This window comes from Neomonachus schauinslandi, chromosome 3, assembly GCF_002201575.2.
Source record: "Neomonachus schauinslandi chromosome 3, ASM220157v2, whole genome shotgun sequence".
NCBI classification, from domain to species: domain Eukaryota; kingdom Metazoa; phylum Chordata; class Mammalia; order Carnivora; family Phocidae; genus Neomonachus; species Neomonachus schauinslandi.
In genome coordinates this window covers 117,729,184-117,750,194 of record NC_058405.1, presented here as the reverse complement: position 1 = coordinate 117,750,194, position 21,011 = coordinate 117,729,184, and the positions used below count along the sequence as shown (strand labels likewise).

Sequence of the window (21,011 nt, the reverse complement as noted above, 5' to 3'; positions counted from 1 at the left end):
TCATATTGCCTTAGTTTCTTCTCTAGGAAAATGAGGCAACTCTTCTCTTCAAAATTAAAACCTGCCCTTGGGATCTTGAACTCAGAATAGAGGAGGACTGGACTGGGAGCAGAGGACATGAGGTTAATGTTCAGCCCTACCAATTTCTAGCCACATGACTTAGTCTCTTTGAAACTCAAAAGCATTATTTAGAGAATAAGACAGTAATGACAACTCACCCAGAGTGTTCTGGTAAGGACACAGGAAAAAATGATGAACATAAAACTGGTACAAACTAGAAAGTGTTGCACAGATGTCCTTTAGTATCTTTCAGCACCGGCAAGTACTTATCTCATAAATTGTGCCTTCCTCTTTCTTTTTCAATAATACCTACTTTTTCTAATAATCCTTCCTATCAACTTATATTTTATCTTACCCCCATGACAAAATAAAAGAATAGCAAATATAAGATAATTAGTTCAATCATATTTACCCTTCAAGTTACTATGTACTTTCTTTCCTACTTACTGGGAAACTTCTTAAAGAGTTTTTCTTTTCTCTACTATCTTCACAATCCAATTTTCTTCACATCTTATATTCTATTATCTTGATTCTATCATCTGCAACTGTTCATAAAGATTTTTATGAGCTTTCATTATTCTTTCTCGCCTCTTTGCAGCATTTGACACTGTTGACAATCACCATAACTTTCTAAGTTTTTGTGATATATATTTGTTCTGTTCTGACAGCCTTGACTTAGCATTTAGTTTCTTTTTTTTCTCCCACCCCTAAATGTAGGTGCCACCTAAGGACATGGCTTGCTATTCTGCTCTCCCTATTTTCTTTCTTGGCAAACTCATCGATTCTCACACGCTCATTTAATTATAAATTCTGTAAAGCTAACTCTCAAATCTGTCACCTTCCCTAGACTTTGCCTCGACACTGCAACACATTTCCAACTTCTTCAGGTACGTCTTTAACTTTCCATGACCTTAAAGAGCCAAGAGTTTCTATTCTCTTCTCCAACTATAAAAAGAAAGTTTGTAGTTCCTGGGGTTTTCTCTTTCAGGGTCAGAGAAATTATTAAGGAGCGAGTCTTACATCAGTCCTAATCACTATCTAGATACATCATTATAGAATTTGTGTGGGACACTTTGCCCTTGAACAATTTATTTATATCTTCTTATGTTAATTTAAGAGTTATAGAAGGTATGATAATTGTTCATACCCCAATAGCTTTGTTTGACCAATTAAAAATATAGAATGTAAAATTAGTTGGCCAGTTGAAATACAGGATTTAAATATAAACACAAAGAATTTGGTTGACCAATTAAATAGAGAAAAAAAACTAGAATTGCATATTGCTGGATTGTTAAGTAATGCAATGAGTAGAAAAATGTAGTCAAACCTTTGATAATAGAAACAGTTAATGCAGAAACATATTTTAGCATTCAAGAAGTGCTGATAATTCTACACCAAAATTTTGATTTCAATTTTATCCTATTTGCAGTGTAAACCAGTGACTAGTTTGACTATAAAGGATCTTAAGGATTTTTAATTCATCAAGTTTGAATTTTTGCAGATGTAGAAGGCTGTTAATTTGGATTTATTTTTTAAGGGTAATTTAAAAATTACACATTAAAAATCTACAAATACCAAATAAAATAAAATAAAATAAAAACTCCATAAAATTTTAAAAAAGATCTACAACTACCTTTTAAATGATACTTAAAACTCAGTTTTACTGGTACTTAATACTCAAATTCTGAACAGCTGGATCAAAGGCCTCCGTCCACATTATTTCACACCTTCAAAAGAATCATTCCTAGTATCTAGAATGTTATTGCTGAAATCAGTCAGCTTATTTAAATAAATGTCATAATTGGTTTCCTTTTTTAACTACATTTCTGGTTGACTAGAACAACAGTAAAACGATTGGTAGTCATGTACTTAAGATAGACATCACTAAGTGTGACAGTATAATCATAGCTTAAGATGTTGCACATTTATTGCAGTAGTTACCATAGAGATTTAAATTTAGCTCTTTAATAAAAAGTGCATGAATTCAATTTTGAATGCATTAATTTTGGCTAGTAAGGGGCACAGGTTTCCCAACTGAATGCACATATATAGAAACAAGAATTTTGGAATTCTGTCCTAGAAATCTTTAAGGGATCAAATATAGATATATAAAAATAATCAGTTCAATTTCATCAGTTTTTAATGGATACTTTATTAATTCTGTCACTTGAATCCTAGTTCTGCAAAATATATATTTCATGATTTAGTTATACGTTATTCATGTAATTTTCAAGAGGGAAAACACAAGGTGGGGAGACCAGATATTCTAGCCTAAACTTAAGTATGGCTCAAAGCACAAAGAAGGACCACAGGAGTATAGATCTGAGAGTTGCTGGTTTCTAGCCCCTGTTCCCCTCTTGCCCTGCCATCTACATGACAAGACCCTTGGATTTTTAATTTATAAATTCTTCCCTGACCATCCTAGATCACAGAAATCTTTCCTTCTTTTGAACTAGATGCACTTTATATCTGCACTTTCAGACAATACCTAGACCATACTGGACTTTCTAAGAGAGAGCAAGAGCTACATCTCTTATATATACCATCCACAGTGTCTCATGCAGTCTAAGTATAAAAATATTTATATTGATTGATGGGTAAAATGAGGGTAGATTGACACCTGGCTGCTACACAGAGGTAATCTCAAGTATAATGTAAACATTACAAAACGCATTATAGATCAAACTAATTGGGAAAAAAGTTCCTCATATTTTAACCCATGCTGAGATGCATTATAATCATATATATAAAAGAATTCTATGAAGTGCTATTTAAATGTAAAGCCTCATCAACAAATGAACTCCTAGAGAGCACAGCCTGGCTGCCTGTTTCATTCATTTCTATATCTCTATCTCTAGTAGCTAGTACAGTGCTTAGTACACAGCAGGTACATATTAATTATTGGCTGAATAAATCAATCAACCAAATATTGTTCTGAGACAATGATTATTTCTTTTTTTTTAAGATTTTATTTATTTATTTGACAGAAAGAGAGAGACAGTGAGAGAGGGAACACAAGCAGGGGGAGTGGGAGAGGGAGAAGCAGGTCTCCTGCTGAGCAGGGAGCCCCATGTGGGGCTCGATCCCAGGACCCTGGGATCATGACCTGAGCCGAAGGCAGATGCTTAATGACTGAGCCACCCAGGCGCCCCCACAAGGATTATTTCTTAACCCTTGAAAAAGAAAGCTTTACTTCACCAAAAGCTTTAGGATATTTGTGATCCTAAAGACTTGGAATGTGAGAATTCAGCTCATCATTTCATAGGTGCCTAAGGCCTTGTGTACTTTTTTTAAGAGATTGAGTGCATGTGCTCATGGTAGGGGTGGGGGGAAGAGGGGTGGGACAGAGGGAGAGGGAGAGAGAGAATCTTTTTTTTAATCTATTTATTTTTATTTAAATTCAGTTAATTAATATAAAGTGTATTATTGGTTTCAGAGGCAGAGTTCAGTGATTCATCAGTCTATAATACCCAGTGCTCATTACATCACATGTGCTCCTTAATGTCCATCACCCAGTTACTCCATCCCCCACCCCTCCCCTCCAGCAACCCTCTGTTTGTTTTCTATGATTAAGAGAGAATCTTAAGCAGGCTCTGAGCCCAGCGCTGAGCCAAATCTCAGGACCCTGAGATCATGACCTAAGCTGAAATCAAGAGTCAGATGCTTAACTGACTAAGCCACCCAGGAGCCCCAGGCCTTTTGTATTTACTCTGTCTTGCATTATGCTCTACCTTGAATGTGCCCCCTCTAAATAAATCCTTGCACAGCTGAATTCTCCCTGTCAGTTTGGTTTTAACTAAAATGCTTCCTTAGAGGTCTTCCCTGACCACTCTAAGGTGATGCAGGGCTCTGCCTCTCATTTTATTTTATTCAATGCACTTGTCATTATCTGGAATTAATGGAGTAATTTTCTTTATTCATTTATTTTCTGTCATCTTCCTCTATCATAAGATCACAAGACTAAATTACCATTAGCACATTTTCTGAACTAAAATTGCAAATTTTATTTGAATTTAATGTTGGGTTTATTTCATTTAATCAAGCCCAGTATATATCAATGATTCTTAAAATTTCAGTACTAGAAATTTTTTTAGAAGTTACTTCAAATTGCCCTTTCCATAAAGAAAAAAATAGAACCTAATTTGGAAAATAAATAGTTCAAAGTTAATTCACAGCAGCATATATTTAGATACAAAAAGAAAGTAAAACATTTCAATATCAGAATATTTTAGATGCCCTTCAAATGTAAATCAGTAGGATAATTGCCTTATTTCTCAGCACCATTTGTGTGTGTTGTGATTAAGTACACTTAATGGGAGGCTTTAGTAAAATCTGGCCATAATAGTGGGTGTCAAACTTTTCTGTGCAATAATTCTGAGCACATTAACATTCTTCATATAGCTCATTTTATTGCCATAAATTCAAACAGTTAAACTGAGGCCCTTTCTATTTAGAATCAGAAGGATCATAAAGATTTTTATAGCAAATGTGGGTGTGTATGAGTTTTTGTGTATATTAGCAGGGAAGGATCAACAGTCACAGGATTGGAGTGTGTTATCCAACATTTCAGATACTTGTTTCTAATGCAGATTGTTAGTTTCTTAATGTACTAAAATTCACTAAAAAAGCCAGGTGTGCATGGCCTATTGAATATATACAGAGAAATTCTGCTTAGAATGTTTGAAATGTGACTGTATTTAAGTACAACATTGTCAAAGATGTTTTTATCATACTTCAGAAATCAATAATTTCTCTTTGGTATACTTTTAATTCTATTAAATAGTTTAATCCAAGAAGATAGAACAAAACTTAGAGTGATCTTTGAATAAAATATATTTCCAAGGTGTATTTCTGAATAAATCTTATAAAAATATGATTTATCTCTGCCTTATACATTTATGGAAATGAAAATGTATTATTTTTTTTATCATTTTCATTCAATTTCTTCCTTTTTCTATGCATTTAATTCCTATCCATCTTCCAGGGTTTCATAATTCTCTAATTCTCTTAATTATTTGAGTCCCAACTCCTACAGGATGTCTGGTGAGTACCACTCAGCCCTCATTTGCAATACAGACCATTTATTCTGTAAACTTTTAAAATTCATATATTTATTGTCACATTATATCCTTTATAATAACTGCTACTAAAGACTCACATTCTGGGTCTTCATAAATATTTAGTTATTCACACTCATATAGACTCACATACACATAAATTAGATAGATAGATAGACAGATAGAATAAACAGAGTGTAGACAGAAGGGGACAGACATTAGATGAGTATATTTCCAGGTTGATGAATATAGCATATGTTTACATTTTCCACAGAAACGCTCATGTGATAAGACTGTGAGAGGTTGTGAAAAAAATTAGTAAATACTATTAGTTCAAGAAGACATTAGATTGTGAGTGCTACTGATAACTCAAAAGAATTATTTTTCCAAAAAAAATCACTTTAAGAGATAATTATGGGACTGTAAAAACGAGCCAGAGATTAATAACAACTTCTGGTATACCTAAGTCTCCTACAGTGCCTTGTATTTCTAAAACTATGTCTCCGTTTGGTATGTTTGCAAGGTGAAGAATCACATTGATGACTATCTAACACAAGTTTATTCTCATATCTGGTTTTGTGAACCAGAAAGTTTAAATGAAGAGGTATAGTTATTACACCAAAATAACCAAGCCTGAGACTATTATAACTTTAAAAGCCAAACAAGTTCTGTAAATGTTTGCTAACATATGCTTTCCTTTCCTAACATTCTCCTAAAGTTTGATTAATATCTAATTTCCTGTTGTTCACTCGTTTTTTCTAAGAGACCATATGAAATCAGGTATTTATTATAATTAACATTCAGAATGGAATTCTAACACATTTATTTTGGAATCATAGAGTCCTCTATAGAAACCTTAATTGAATATCATTATATGGCTCCTACTGACCCAATCCTTAAAAATATATAATAGATGTAACACAGTCTTAGAAACAATGTCTCAGCTACCTTTTACTTAGAGATATTTTATTCTGTGCTTTCAATTAAACAAAGAATAAAGTGACTGAATAAACAGATATGTTTAAACAATGGTTGAGGATACAGTGGTGGTCCAGATACCAGAAGATCTAATTATAAGCACAGAAGCTAAAAATTCAAGCTATTTGCAATGTGTTTTAGGTGTACCCTACACCAAACAGGTAACCAGAGGGAAATTTGCTGGACTGAATAATCATTAATACTAGTTTATATTCTTTAACGAGGCTATACATGAACATGATCTCAGTTTACGACCTCCTAGCCTTTATTTATTTATTTTTTAATTTTTTTAAAAGATTTTATTTATTTATTTGAGAGAGAGAGAATGAGAGACAGAGGGCATGAGAGGGAGGAGGGTCAGAGGGAGAAGCAGACTCCCCGCCAAGCAGGGAGCCCGATTCGGGACTCCATCCCGGGATTCCAGGATCATGACCTGAGCCGAAGGCAGTCACTCAACCAACTGGGCCACCCAGGCGCCCCCTCCTAGCCTTTTTTAAAATAAAGATTTTATTTATTTGTGAGAGAGAGAGAGAGTGCATGCACACAAGCAGGGGGAGCAGGCTTCCCACTGATAAGGGACTGGATCCCGGGACCTTGGAATCATGACCTGAGCCGAAGGCAGGTGCTTAACCCACTGAGCCACCCAGGCATCCCACCTCCTAGCCTTTTAAAATTTTTATTATTTTTTAAAGGTCGTATTTTTATGTAATCTCTACACCCAACATGGGGCTCTAACTCAGAACCCCCAAATCAGGAGTCCCAGGCTCCACTGACTGAGCCAGGCATGCATCACAATTCCCCCAGCCTTTAAAAAAAAAAAAAAACGCTATTAGGGTAAAAACTCTCAGTTATAAGATGAATAAGTTCTGAGATCTAATGTACAGTATGGTGACTATAATTAATAATGTTGTATTAAATACATGAATTTTGATGTAAGTGGATCTTAAATGTTCTTACCACACACACACACATACACACACACACACGGTGACTATGTGAGGTGATGGATATGTAAATTAGTGTGATATTGGTAATCATTTGACAATATATGTTTATCAAATCATCATGTTGTAAATGTCACATATACGCAATTTTTGTTAATTATATCTCAAAGCTGTGGGGGAAAGAGGCTAAGAAATCTCTATATTAACATTAAGAGAGTGCTTTATTAAATTTAAAGAAAAGGATTCCATAAAACCACAGCCACCAAAATCGTGGATAACACATGGACTTGGTGAGATTAAGTTCACTTAACTGAAATACTTCTATTATAGTCCAGTTTCTATGACTGGCCAAATAAACAAACACAGTCAAGTTTAGTACACTGACAATAACCACTCTGCTCAAATTTGAAAAACACGGAGTTCTAACAGAAATAAAAAGACTTTTGTCTAAATTTATTTGTCTAACAAATTATTATAACTGACATTTTTGCTTGTCAATATTTGAACTGTGTGGGCATTTCTAGAAAGTTCTTTACTTTCTTTAAATACTTTCAAGAACTAGCATATTACAATCCCCCAAAAGTCTACAAACTTCTTTGCCTCATTTACCATACTCTTCTGCTCAGTAAGAACCTTTGCCTTTCATTTTCCATTATTTATTATGTCAGCTCTCATTCCTTTTCCACTTCATTGCTTGTGCAATTTGGAAATAAATGGATTTCACATCATAAGATATTTCACTTGGTTATATCCTTCAGATAAATATACCACTGTTTTCATCATGATTTGGAAGAAAAAGAAAATTGGGACACTTAAAGAAAATTTCATCCTGCTGATTAAAAAATCTGGTTATTGAAAAAATTTCTTATATTTTAAGGGTGATGATAATAAAATTAATATTTCCATAGTACGGTACAGCTTATTAAAAATTTCAATAAGTCTCATTTAATCCACACAACTGTCCTGACAGATAGATTGCTAGACTCCCATCAACAGGGTATTTAAAAGTAACTGGGCTAACATATAGTAAGAATCTAAAGTATAGAGGTCTATAGTTACTAGATACCATCAATTACATTTTCTCTTCATTTCTTTCTCTTTGGTGAGTATCTGCAGAGAGAGGAGTGGGGAGAGAGAGAGAAAGAGTGTGTGTGTGTGTATGTGTGTGTGTCTCTGTGAATATTTTGACAGCTTTATTGAAGTGTAATTAACATACATTGAACTGCATAATTTACGTTGCATAATTGACACCATTATCACAATCAAGATAAACAAATATATCCATTACCTCCAAAAGTTTTCATGTGTCCCCTCCTTCTACCTCTCCTTTCCCCTCCCAATACCTTGTTCCTAGACAACTTTGCTTTTTGTCACTTATGGATTAGCTCGCAGTTACTAAAATTTTATATGAATTGACTCATACAGTATGTAATCTATTTTGCGTGACTTGTTTGATTCAATGCAATTATTTCAAAATTCAAAATGTTGTAGGGTGTATCAATAGTTCCTTTATTTTTTTGAGTAGTATTCCATGTGTGGACAAACCACAGTTTAACCATTCACGTTTTAGTGGACATTTGGATTGTTTCTGGTTTTTGGCTATTGCAAATAAAACTGCTGTGAACATTAGTATACATCTCTTTGTATGGACATATGCTTTCCTTTCCTTTGAGTAAATACCTAGGAGTTGCTTAAGAAGTCTTGAGTAAAACCAGGTGCCTGGGTGGCTCAGTCGGTTAAGCATCTGCCTTCAGCTCAGGTCATGATCCCAGGGTCCTGTGATTGAGCCCTGCATTGGGCTTCCTGTTCAGTGGGGAGCCTGCCTCTCCCTCTCCTGCTCCCCCTGCTTGTGCTCTCTCTTTCCCTGTCAAATTAATAAATAAAATCTTTAAAAAAAAGAAAGAGGCGCACCTGGGTGGTGGCTCAGTCGTTAAGCATCTGCCTTCGGCTCAGGGCATGATCCCAGGGTCCTGGGATAGAGCCCTACATTGGGCTCCCTGCTCGGCGGGAAGCCTGCTTCTCCCTCTCCCACTTCCCCTGCTTATGTTCCCTCTCTCTCTGTGTCTCTCTCTGTCAAATAAATAAAATTAAAAAAAAAAAAAGAACGAGTAAAACTGTTTTCCAGAGTTATTGTTACCATTTACATTCCTACCTCCTTTCCATGTTCTTCCAAATTCTAACCAATATGGTCCTTTTTGATCATAGCTATTCCAATAGATGGGTAGTATGATTTCATTATGGGTTTAATTTCATTTTTTCTAATAACTAATAATATTAAGGATTTTCTCATGTGCTTACTTGCCATCTTTATGTTTGCCTTCATGAAGTATGTGTTCAAATCTTTGAGTCATTTTTATCGGTTTGATTTTTTTTCTTATCACCAAGTTATGAGTTTTTCTGTTTGCTTAGTTTTTGGGGTTGTTTTGTTTTGTTTTTCTGGACACAAGTCCATTATCTGGTAAATTATTTGTTGCCAGTTTCTTCCTGTCAGGAGCTTATCCCTTCAGTCTCTTGACAGTGGCTTTGAAGAGCAAATATTTTTCATTTTGATGAATTCTAATTTGCCAATTTGTACTTTTATGGGCTGCATATTCAGAGGTCAGAAACGTTTTTCTCTTATGTTTTCTTTTATAATTTTATAATTTTAGGTTTTATGTTTTGAATTAATTTTTATATAGTGTGAAGTATGAATTTAAGATATTTTTGTCTACATGGACATCCAGTTGTTCCAGCACTGTGTTGAAAAACTATCCTTTCTCTACTGATTTGTTTTTATTCTTGTAATGTCTGTCAGGTTTTGCTATTTGAGTAATGCTGACCTCATAGTTCGAGTTGGAAGGTAGTATGTCTTCTTCAATTTTCTGGAAGTTTGTGTAGAACTGTTCTTATTTTACCCAAAATGTTTGGTAGAATCCACCAGTGAAGTCATCTGACAACAGAGTTTCCTTTGTAAAAAGTATTTTTTTTAAACTACAAATTTCATTTCCTTACTAGATATTGGGGTATTTGCTTGATATATTTTTTTTCTTGTAAGCATTGATAGTTTGTGTCTTTTCAGGAAGTAGTCTATTTTATCAAAATTGTCAAGTTTATTGCCATAATGTTGTTAATAACCCTTTAAATATCTGTAGAGTCCATAATGAGGTTACCTTGCTCATTCTCAATGTTGGTAATTTGCGTCTTCTCTCTATTTTTCCAATTACGTTTGGCTAGAAATTTATCAGTTTTATTGATCTTCTCAAGGAAACAGCTTTTGATTTCATTGCTTTCATCGAAACTTTTCCTCTTTTATATTTCATAATCTCCACTTCACATCTTTATTTTTTCCTTTTTCTTATATATTTTGGGGTTACTCTCCTTTTCTCTATTTTCTGAAGGTGGGGGGAAGCTGAAGTCATTAATTTTAGATCTTATTTTCTTCTTTCTAACATAGATGTTTGGTGCTATAAATTCCCCCTAAGTATTGCTTTCGTGGTACCACAAACTTTAATATGCTGTGTTTTCATTTTCATTCAGCTAAAAAACATGATTAATTTCACTTTTGACTGCTTCTTTGATCCATGGGCTCTTTAGAAGTGTATTATATAGTTTCCCAATATTCATCTTTCCCCACGCCCCATGAATCACCCTGGCTGGAGAGTTCAGGCACTCTTGCTGGTCCTAAGCGAGCACCGGGCAATGAGACCTCTAATCTTGCTGATGCTTTTTCCCTCAATCTTAGTTGTTTTCTCACACATATGTGCTGATCCGCACTCAATATTTCCTGAGTTCTGTCTTTGCAATTCTCTCCTCTCCAGTATTCTGTCCACCAAATTCTAGCTGCCTAGGTCTTCTCAGACATTTGGCTTCATCTTCTCAACTCAGGAGTCGGCTGGGATCTGCCGAGGTCCCCCTTTTGTTGCTGACACCTAGGCACTTTCTCAAGGCAGGAAGCTGAGGCAAACTTAGGGCTCTCCTTTTTTTGATCTCCATCTCTCAGACCATTGTTCTCTGTGACCTGCTATCCAATGTCTTGAAACTCTTATTTCATATATTTTGTCCATTTTTTGATTGATTCAGGTGTGTGTGTGTCTGTGTGTGTAAATCTTGTACCTGTTACATCAAGTCTAGATGACACTTTTTTTTTAATTGAGTGTTTTATTTCAATAATATGAATATGGGTAAATATTTAATGTCTAGGTTCTTAGGATGTCTGTAGTTACCTCAAAGGATATTGCAGCAGTCTGAAAAGAAAGTTTTTTTGTTTTGTTTTGTTTTTTCTTTTCTAAAATTTAATCTCTTTTCTGGGCAGGGAAGTTTTAGAACCACACCGTGACTAACTCTTAGAGCAGGAGCACTTTATGTATGTATTGTGTATTCTTATTTTAAAGGGATTTTCATGTATATTCTCCATTTGATTATCTGTAGTCAAAGCGAGATTACTAAGGTCAAGGTTGTTACTAAGTGATGCTCAGGAGTGTAGTGACTTGCTCAAAGTTGCACAGCTTACAAGCACTGCAAGAATAAAAGCTGCCATTTATGACACACTTCATGTGTGGTAAGCAGGGTGCTTAGCACTATCTATACAATCTCATTTAATCTCCCCCAGAAACGTATCAGGAAAGTGTTACAATTTTCCTTGTTCCAGATATAAACAAACTAAAGCTTAGAAGACATGCTACCTTATCCAAATTTATACAGCCGGGAAGTGCTCCAGCCATCTTGAACCCAAGGCCGCCTGGCTCCCATTCTTAGAACCACTAGTCTACCTCTCATAGAAGTGAGATGCTCCTCTGTCTTCTTACTCTCTTTTTCTATGACCCCAATTGGTTCAACAATGGCAGATTATCTCGTTTTAAGATGGACGAAACATTGTGCACTCTTGGGAATACCGCTCCTGTGCTATCGCTCACGAAAGGCAAGGACTTTGGTGATAATGTTTATTGGGCGGTACTTATGGTGGCATCAGGAATATCATTTAAAGGTAGATGACTCTTTTGATAGGGGCAAATTCATACCACACTGGGTTCATTTTGTCATCAGTTACATGGGTATTCATTTCAGAGTTCTTCCTATTAAAATTTCAAGCCCTACCCATCTCCAACATCTACCATTTCATATTCCTCTTCCCTTATTTTTTTTCTCTTTAACACTTATCCCTAATATATTAATACATTTTACTTCTTTTGTTTATTATTTGTCTCCACTAAAATATAAGTGCCATAAGGACACACAGTTTTGTCTGTTTTGATCACTGTTGGATCCCCTACAACTAATGAATAAGAACTCAACAAATATTACACAGTATTCGTAGGATTTATGTTATTTGGGTTGTTATGTAATGGAGTGGAGAGCAATATATGAGACCAAGTTTTCAGAAGCATTAGGATCTACCTGTACACATTCACACCGCTATTGGATGTGTATCATCTACTATAAGAGGCTAAAGCCTGTAAGAGTAGGATAAGATCACTAGATGAGACATCTATCTCAGAACTGTGGAGGAAGACTACATTTGCTTGTTAGCTCCTCCCTCCCCTCCTGATAATACTATCAGCTGTTAGGACTGTCATGTTATGAAGATATAAATCGTAATGGGGAAGTAGTGGTATAATAATAACATAACCACTGGTCTCAGAATGCTGGAGTTCAATTCTCAGCTATTCTGCTTATAAGCTTTATGTAAGTATTAGAAGTCACTATTATTTTATGCTAAAGATATTTATCCTGTGAAGTCAAGGGATTCTTCAACCTTCTGAAACTGTATTCAAACTCACTGTGTCAAAGAGATAGGATGTATCCTTCTTGGGAGGTCTGTATTTTCATCACATTTTCAACATCTCTCAGTACTTATAATACTCTGGGCATCAAAGATCAAGTGATACTATTTACAAATCAATCCACACAAATACATTCCTTTGGATTGGCTTGAACTCCTTAGGGCCAGCCAAACTCTCCTAATATTTTGTAAGTCCTTAATATTTCTATGGTTTTTACTTACCCTACCTACATAGACTAGAGGTATAAAACACTAACTTCACTATTGTTATATTCACCTTTTCACAGTGGACGTTAAGTGATTTGCCTATACTAACATGACAGAGACAAGAAAATCTCATAGATATTTTTATAAAATAATCGCATTTAACTATCAATAATACCTATGTATCTCTCTCAAGGAACTGTGGTTCTTTGAGAGTAAAAGCATCATGCCTTATCTATTTTTGTAGTCTCAGCATCTGAAAAGTGTAAAGTACATACTACATGCTCAATATATGTTGTATAATGATTGACCTGGATATTAGCCTCAGATTTTCTGATTTTAAATCCTCAACATATTATTATTTCATTAGGTCACATATCTTTTCATGAAATTATTCTAAAGGGACAGTCTCATTCTTTTGCTAATATACTGTTCTAGCATTTTCTCTTACTCAGTATCTTCCTCAGCTAGAGTACTAACTATTAAAAACAAATTTACATTCAAGTCATAAAAAGAAAAGAGTCAAATAGAAAGCAAAATATATATTTTGTTTCTATTGAAAGCATATGGAAACTAAAGCCAGTGGGACATTTTAAATTATTCAAACCAGTCACTTCTTACAGTAGTCCGCTTTATCCACGGGTGAAATTTTCCAAGACCCCCAGTGGATGTCTGAAACCAAGGATGGTACCAAACTCTATATACCCTATGCTTTTTTCTCTATATACATACCTATGATAAAGTTTAATTTATAAATTAGGCATAGTGAGGGATTAGCAATAATCACTAATAATAAAATAGAACAATTATAAGAATATACTGTAATAAAATTTATGTGAACGTGGTCTCTCTCTCTCTGGAAATATCTTATTGTACTGTACTCACCCTTCTTGTGATGATATGTGACGATAAAATGTCTGCATGATGAGATGAAGTGAGGTAAATGATGTAGGCACTGTGACAGAGCATTAGGCTATTACTGTTGACCTTCTGACAATACGTCAGAAGGAAGATCATCTGCTTCTGGATTACAGTTGACTGCAGGTAACTGAAACCGCAGAAAGCGAAACCACAGACAAGGGGGTGTTACTGTGCTTTGTTTCCTCATAATGTCAAACAACCAATCACAACTAACCTCTTGTGTCATTTTCTTGGGATCTGATCATTCTTATGACCACCAGTTGCATTCACTCTGTCCGTCTGGTATCTGTTTCACCTACCATATTCCCCAATCTTCCTCTTTGGTGCATTTAATATATCTGTTGGATTTTCTGATCATGTTCTCCTGGTTTTTCATATTACTCCACTAAGCTGCTCCCTAACATATCTCTCAATTAGTTAAAGAACGTCCATCCTATATGGAAGCTATGTGATGAAAGTAAGGGGAGTCCATCGGCAGAGAATCAAGCTTAACAGGTGAGGAGAAAAGAGGTGAAAAAGGAAAAAAAGCTGGGCAATATGATCACAGATAATAGCAATATTGCTATATTGATTTTTTTCCTTATATAATCCCAGCACAACATCAAAGAAACATTGGGTAATGAATGGGTAAATACTCTCATTGCTACATCCCAGGGTAAGAGCAAATTTTTTTTTTTCAGCTTTTGAATATACTGCCTGCCTTCCTCCCGTCTTTCTTTCTTTCTTTCCTTCCTTCCTTCCTTCCACTCTTCTCTTCTTTTTTTAACTGTCACCTCTTATTTTCTGCACTTTGAGAACTACACCAAGTGAAAAGGTTGGGTCCCCCAATGTCCCTAAAAGTTGTGAAGGATATATCATGTGCCTGATGTCAAGAAGACATTCCTGAGTATGGTGCCAAATCTTGTGGGGCAAGTTCTAATCTGACTATAAGTACATAAGCAAATATGGAAAGAATACAATTCCATTAGCTAATGATGTTCTCAGACATTTGGCTATAAGGAAGGTTTATAGGCAAAAAATTGTATAAGAAGGCCATTCTAGTGGTTCTAAAATAATTCAGATTATTGAGATCCACTAAATTCCACATTATATAAATTCAAAGTAATTTTTATTCTCAAATTTTAACTTTTCTTACACATCATATATTTATATTTTGTTAGTGAAAAACAAACTTTACTTTCTAAATGAGAAATTAAAAGTCATAACTCTTGCACTTCATAGATAATTATATCTAAACTCTAATAATTTTATTACATGATTTTGGCAAAATCAATACAGCGTTTTGAATATTTCATGTTAAATTCCAGGAAGAAAGAAAAGAACAGTATTATTAACTTAATTCATTTAAAAATAATAATATATGTGGTTTGAAGAAAAAACAGTATTCCAGCACTTATCATTTGTTAGCATGAAGGCACATTTATGTGTCTGCTTTTTAGATTTCCAAATATAACAAAATATAAAAATTATTCATATGCTTTCCAGTATCATATGCATGAAGGATTAATCCTTAATTTTCATTTGCTTGGAAGGCCATTTAATAAGTGAATTTGCATTATTCAAACTGATTCATCAAACAATAATGTCTATAACTGTGAAATCAATCATGCTACTTGCAGAATTATCCAGAGTTCCTTTGACCATGGGTTATTCTTAAAGGTATTTGAGAATAGCTTCAGGCAGCTTGCAAATTCAGGTAACATAAATACTTCCAAGTTTCGGTTCAAAAACACAATGCAATTTTATAGGGTAATGCTTTATATAAGAAATAAAGCCCTCTTTATTTCAAAAACTGAAAGCCCTAATGTCTTTGAACCATGAATAAAAGAATTATTTTTGAAAACTTTAAAAATAGCTATAATTTGCGATTTAACAGTAAATATTGCATGCAAAAAACTCTAGCAAAGCTTCTAAATAAGTATTAAAATGACCAACTGATCAGTAATTTGCATCACTTTACAAAAAAAAAGATTTGACAGTAAATTACTGGGTCTATATGTGCATGCTACAGCATAGTGTGTTCAGAGTTTAAAAAATAAAGTAAAATGCAATTACCCTAAAAGACATTTCAAGATTCTCTCCACCCCAGATATCCATTCCTGCATCGTAAGTTCCTATCTCTTCAAAGTAGTTTCTGTCAATAGAAAATAGGCCACCAGCCATAGTAGGGGTCCTAGTTGAAAAAAAAACAAAAAGAAAAGAATATCTTTTGAAAACAATGTGTGGAGTTTAATGAGACTATAGCAAATAGTTTTGAGACATTTTAAATTAAAAAAAAAATAGTACTCAAAAATCTCAAACTGGAAACATAGAGCCAAGGTGTCAGAGGTTTTAAAATTAATAAGTAGCATTTTATTTCACATTTTCTGTAAAACTAAATTTAGATTAGTCTATATTTTTCTTACAGGTGATCAAAAAGATAATATGGAAGGAACACTGGCCACTTAAGAGGGGGGCAATTATATTCCTTCTGAAAGGCATAGTGAAGAGAAGTTAGTGCTCTTACCCCTACCAGTTGTGATCTTTTGTCACCTAATTATAAAACATTTTAATGTGATTTCTAAAAACCTGTGGAAATGGTTTCTCTGTGAAAATATCTATAATCTATTTAAATATGAAAAATATTAAACACTATAAAAATGTTTATAGGCAATAAGTAACGATATTTATGGAAGTATTTTTTTTAAGGTAGAGCTTTACATGTATTTGTTTATTCTTCTCTTTACTCAAGTAAAATGATAGAGTTAATTACATGGCCCTATGGATAAACATAAATCCCATATGCTTAGAAGAACATTTTGCACAGATTCTAAAACGTTTTCCTAGGAATAAATGCCTTTCGATTCTCACATTTGAAGTTTCTCTATAGGAACTAAGAAGTCAGATGTTAACTTTTCAAAGGATTACTTATTAATTAATTTTAAAAGATTAATTAAAGTCAATGGTTAATATATGAACTATGCAAGTCTTCCTATATAAGCAGTATGAATTGAAACTAAAAAAATTCTAGTTTTTCACAAATGGATCTATCTATACTGACAATTATTATTTTTTAACGTTAACTGTAGAATAGCAGTTTTAAACCTTCCTAGCACATTAGAGGCCCCCAAAGCAACTTTAAAAAACACATTTCCATGCTTGGGTATCACCCTCCACAGATTCAGATTTAATTGGCCTGGGGTGGGGCCACACCTTTGGTAATATGTAAAGTCCCTTGGTGATTCTAATGTGCTGCTAAAGAGGAGTTAACACTGGTCTAAGGGATTTGGAATGCTCATCCAAGTAGTCTGAGATTGTGAAAAAAATTAACAAATGTTGCTTCTATAGAGATATGCTCTATATTCCACAGGATATGCTCATGTCCTCTAATTGAACAATGTAGTTTATTGAAAAACCACCAAATAATATTGTACTTGGACATCAACCATATTGCAAAGTTCTCTATTTCTCCCAGTGCTCTCACTGTTTTACACTCAAGCAATTAACTGTCCATCAGCTGGAGTAGCAGAGCCTCCTTAGTCTCAGAACTATTTTATTACTTCTGGTCTTGCTCCCTTGCTATCATGAACAGTATCACTGACCTTCTGAGTTATAATGGGAAACAGTAACATAGCTAAACAGATGGTAATTATGGAGTAGCCACCACCCTCACCTGATTGGGGTTTTGGAATTCTGTGGCAATAACTATACAAGGTGTAATAGTGCTGCATAGTCTATTTAATGAAACTAGGAACAAAAATTGCTACAATTATCTTATCATAATGCAACCAGGTGTGTAAGAATGTTAAGTGATGCATTTTTAATGATCTGTGTGGAGTGCCTGCCCACTTCTCTATTTACTAATAAAGTACTAATGCATTTAGCTTAAATACATGCATTGAATTTCATCTTACAGTTGGTCATAATTCCTAAAAATATGTGAGAAATGTATAATAAATGACTAAAATAATTTATATATTTAACCATAAAAATGACTCAAAAGTTTCACTTATGCTTAAAAAGTAACAAAAATAAGAGCATAAAATGACAATTCCTCAAAAAAATCCTGTATTTTCTGAAGACAGATGCTCCTAGGGAGTTTTTTTTTTTTTTTGTATTTGCAATGTTCGCTCTCTCAAACAGTCCAGAGACTGTGCCTTATATAATATCTACAGCCATAGCCAGTGTTATGCAACATGTTCTATTCTAAGTTAACTGCTCTGTACCGTCCCTAATGAATTATTTGCATATGGCTGTGTGAACCTTAAGTGTTCAGGGTGCCTAGAAAATTAAAAACCTATATACGGCCTAACCTTATTAATCAATTCAACCCATTGGTGGGGGAGGGGGGTAATCAGCCCAACGGCTGTGAATCTTGCCTACCACACAGTCAGTAGGTAAAGATGAATGGAGCTAGTAGAAGTAAAGCACTCAGCACAGTTCCCAGCCCATAACAAATAGTTAATAAGATTAGGTGGTATATCTTTGTCTCTGTCGTTGTTGTTGTTGATAATCATTCATGGGTCTTGAGCGTCCCTCACTTAATTTTGACTTCCCATACACACCCTCATTTCATTTCAAAATTATCTGAATCTACTTCAGATCCAAGATGTTGAACTCCGACATCTGCTTCTCTGAACACAACTTTCTATTTTTTAACCCCTCCTATTTCAATCCTATGACAGTCACTTTTTTATTCTACCATCGTGTTTAGGGTTCCTTAGCTACTCCTATTTCTCACATAATAACCCCCTTCAGGAATTGTTCCTTTCCCTCCTCTCACTCTCTCTCCAAGGTTCTGCCAGGTCAGTGAGCAAAAATAGCTTAGCATCCTAAATTCTCTGTCCTTCCCTTATCTGACCCAATTTTTTTTGTAAATATTAGTGTCTGGGTAAACCTACCCTTGCATTATCCACTTCTCCTAGGAGCCAGAGAATCATTGAAAAAGCAGTAAGATGAGGTCAACTGGTAATACTTCAAGTCCAAATATTCTCTGCTTAGCCTATAAACAGCTAACGATCCTTTTATCTGTGTTAATTTGTCTCATTTGTGTTAATCTGTCTCATTTTTTAGCTGACTCTTATCTAAAAGTTTTGGCCTCTTCTCAAAAAATGAGATTAAGGCAAAGCATAAAATCAAAATTCCCTCGGTCATGAAATCTAAACTCCCCCTATCTCTACCTCAGTATGTGTATGTGTCTTCTCATGGCCTCTTCCTTCCTCCTGCCTCAGAGGAAAGAATATCTCCTTCTTCATTGTGAGCTAACATTCACTCTTTTGCCCTCAGCCAGTTCTTTTCTGACTACTCTTTCAGCCACTTGGTCATTGACTATTACATTTATGTTTTATGCCTTTCATTTCTAGATTGTCCTCTTGAGTTTATGACACTGCTCAATCAAGTTCTATCCTAAACCAAAATAGTTCTTCACTCCATCCTACTACTCATTCCAATAAGGGATATATATTTTCTATTCCCTTCACTGGTAACCTTATTGAAAGGATACTTTCTACATATTCCCTCAACTCCTCTTGACCTTCTAACTGGAATCTGGATCCTGCTCCCACCTCTACCATAACTTCTTTCTGAAAAGGCCCCGTTGATTCTGAACTTCAATAGGCTTTCCTTAAAATGTCTTCCTTTGGAAGCATTTGAACACAATTCAGCCTCGCTGCTTAAAACACATTTCACCCCTGACTCCAATTGCATTTTTTCCAGAGAGGTTCTTCCTATTCATTTTATGATTCTTATTGATATCCCTTCCTCTTCCTTTTCCTTGCTGGCTGTCTCAAGTTCCTAATTCCATATTTGTGACATGAGTATAAGATACAATTATAATATTGTTTTGTAGATGTGTGCACTTAATAATTATCTCCTTTTCTCCCAATATGTAGTCTTCCCAAGGACCTCTCCGTGGAGCTTTCCCCTTCCTATACTCTTTACCTGTATAAGCTCTTTCACTGTATGACTTTAACTGTCCTCTCTGTGAGGCAGAGTCCTAATCCGTGTTTTCTTTTTTCATTGCTTCCTCCTGCATTGTTTGTGTTTTTCTAATTACTTTCTAGATGTTTTCTTAAAAAAAATTCTTTTGAGTCTGCTCGAGGTATAAACATAGCACTGAACATGTGCTACCCTTCCATATTGCTTCTCCTTCAGTGTCCTCTAGTTCCTTCCAGAATCTCAATACAAAAGGATAAAACCCCTTTTAGTAACTTTCTTTCCTGTGTCCCATTCAATCATTTCCCAAATACTTCCTATTTTCTTTTTTTTTTTAAAGATTTTATTTATTTATATGACAGAAAGAGACACAGCGAGAGAGGGAACACAAGCAGGGGGAGTGGGAGAGGGAGAAGCAGGCTTCCCACTGAGCAGGGAGCCCAATGTGGGCTCGATCCCAGGACCCTGGGATCACGACCTGAGCCGAAGGCAGATGCTTAACGACTGAGCCACCCAGGCGCCCCTACTTCCTATTTTCTTCCAAAGTATTTTTGACTCTTATCTCTGTTCTCTGTTATCATGGTCACTATCCAATTTTAGTCCTCTTATTTCTAACTCTGTTAGGGGAATCCTCCTGCTTCTAGAGTCTGCTGCTTCCAAAATTTATTCTACAAACCATAGCCAGGTTAATCTCTCTAAATCAAAACTCTTCTGAAACTGTTTACCAGATGTTTAAATACCTATTTTAAGAAATAAATTCCGGGGCGCCTGGGTGGCTCAGTTGGTTAAGCGACTGCCTTCGGCTCAGGTCATGATCCTGGAGTCCCTGGATCGAGTCCCGCATCGGGCTCCCTGCTCAGCAGGGAGTCTGCCTCTCCCTCTGACCCCTCATGCTCTCTCTCATTCTCTCTCTCAAATAAATAAATAAAATCTTTAAAAAAAAAAAAAAAAAAAAGAAAGAAATTCCAGGGGTGCCTGGATGGCTCTGGTGGTTAAGCAACTGACTACTGATTTCAGCTCAGGTCATGATCTCAGGATTGTGAGATCAAGCCCTGTGTCTGGTTCCACACTGAGCATGGAGACTGCTTAAGATTCTCTCTCTCTCTCTCTCCCTCTGCCTGCCCTCCCACTCGTGCACACTCTCTCTCTCTCTCTCAAACAAAAAAAAAAATTCCA

At 35.2% G+C, this 21,011-nt stretch overlaps 1 protein-coding gene across 2 annotated transcripts in view; it reads right to left on the bottom strand.

The window, feature by feature from the left end:
• GALNT13 (polypeptide N-acetylgalactosaminyltransferase 13) overlaps window positions 1–21,011 on the bottom strand; it is a 547,381-nt gene that overhangs the window by 172,104 nt on the left and 354,266 nt on the right. For both annotated transcript variants that reach the window (XM_021702903.1, XM_021702904.1), the window contains exon 8: window positions 15,978–16,095. In XM_021702903.1, coding sequence (XP_021558578.1) covers window positions 15,978–16,095 — 118 coding nt within the window. The remainder of the gene's footprint in view (window positions 1–15,977; window positions 16,096–21,011) is intronic.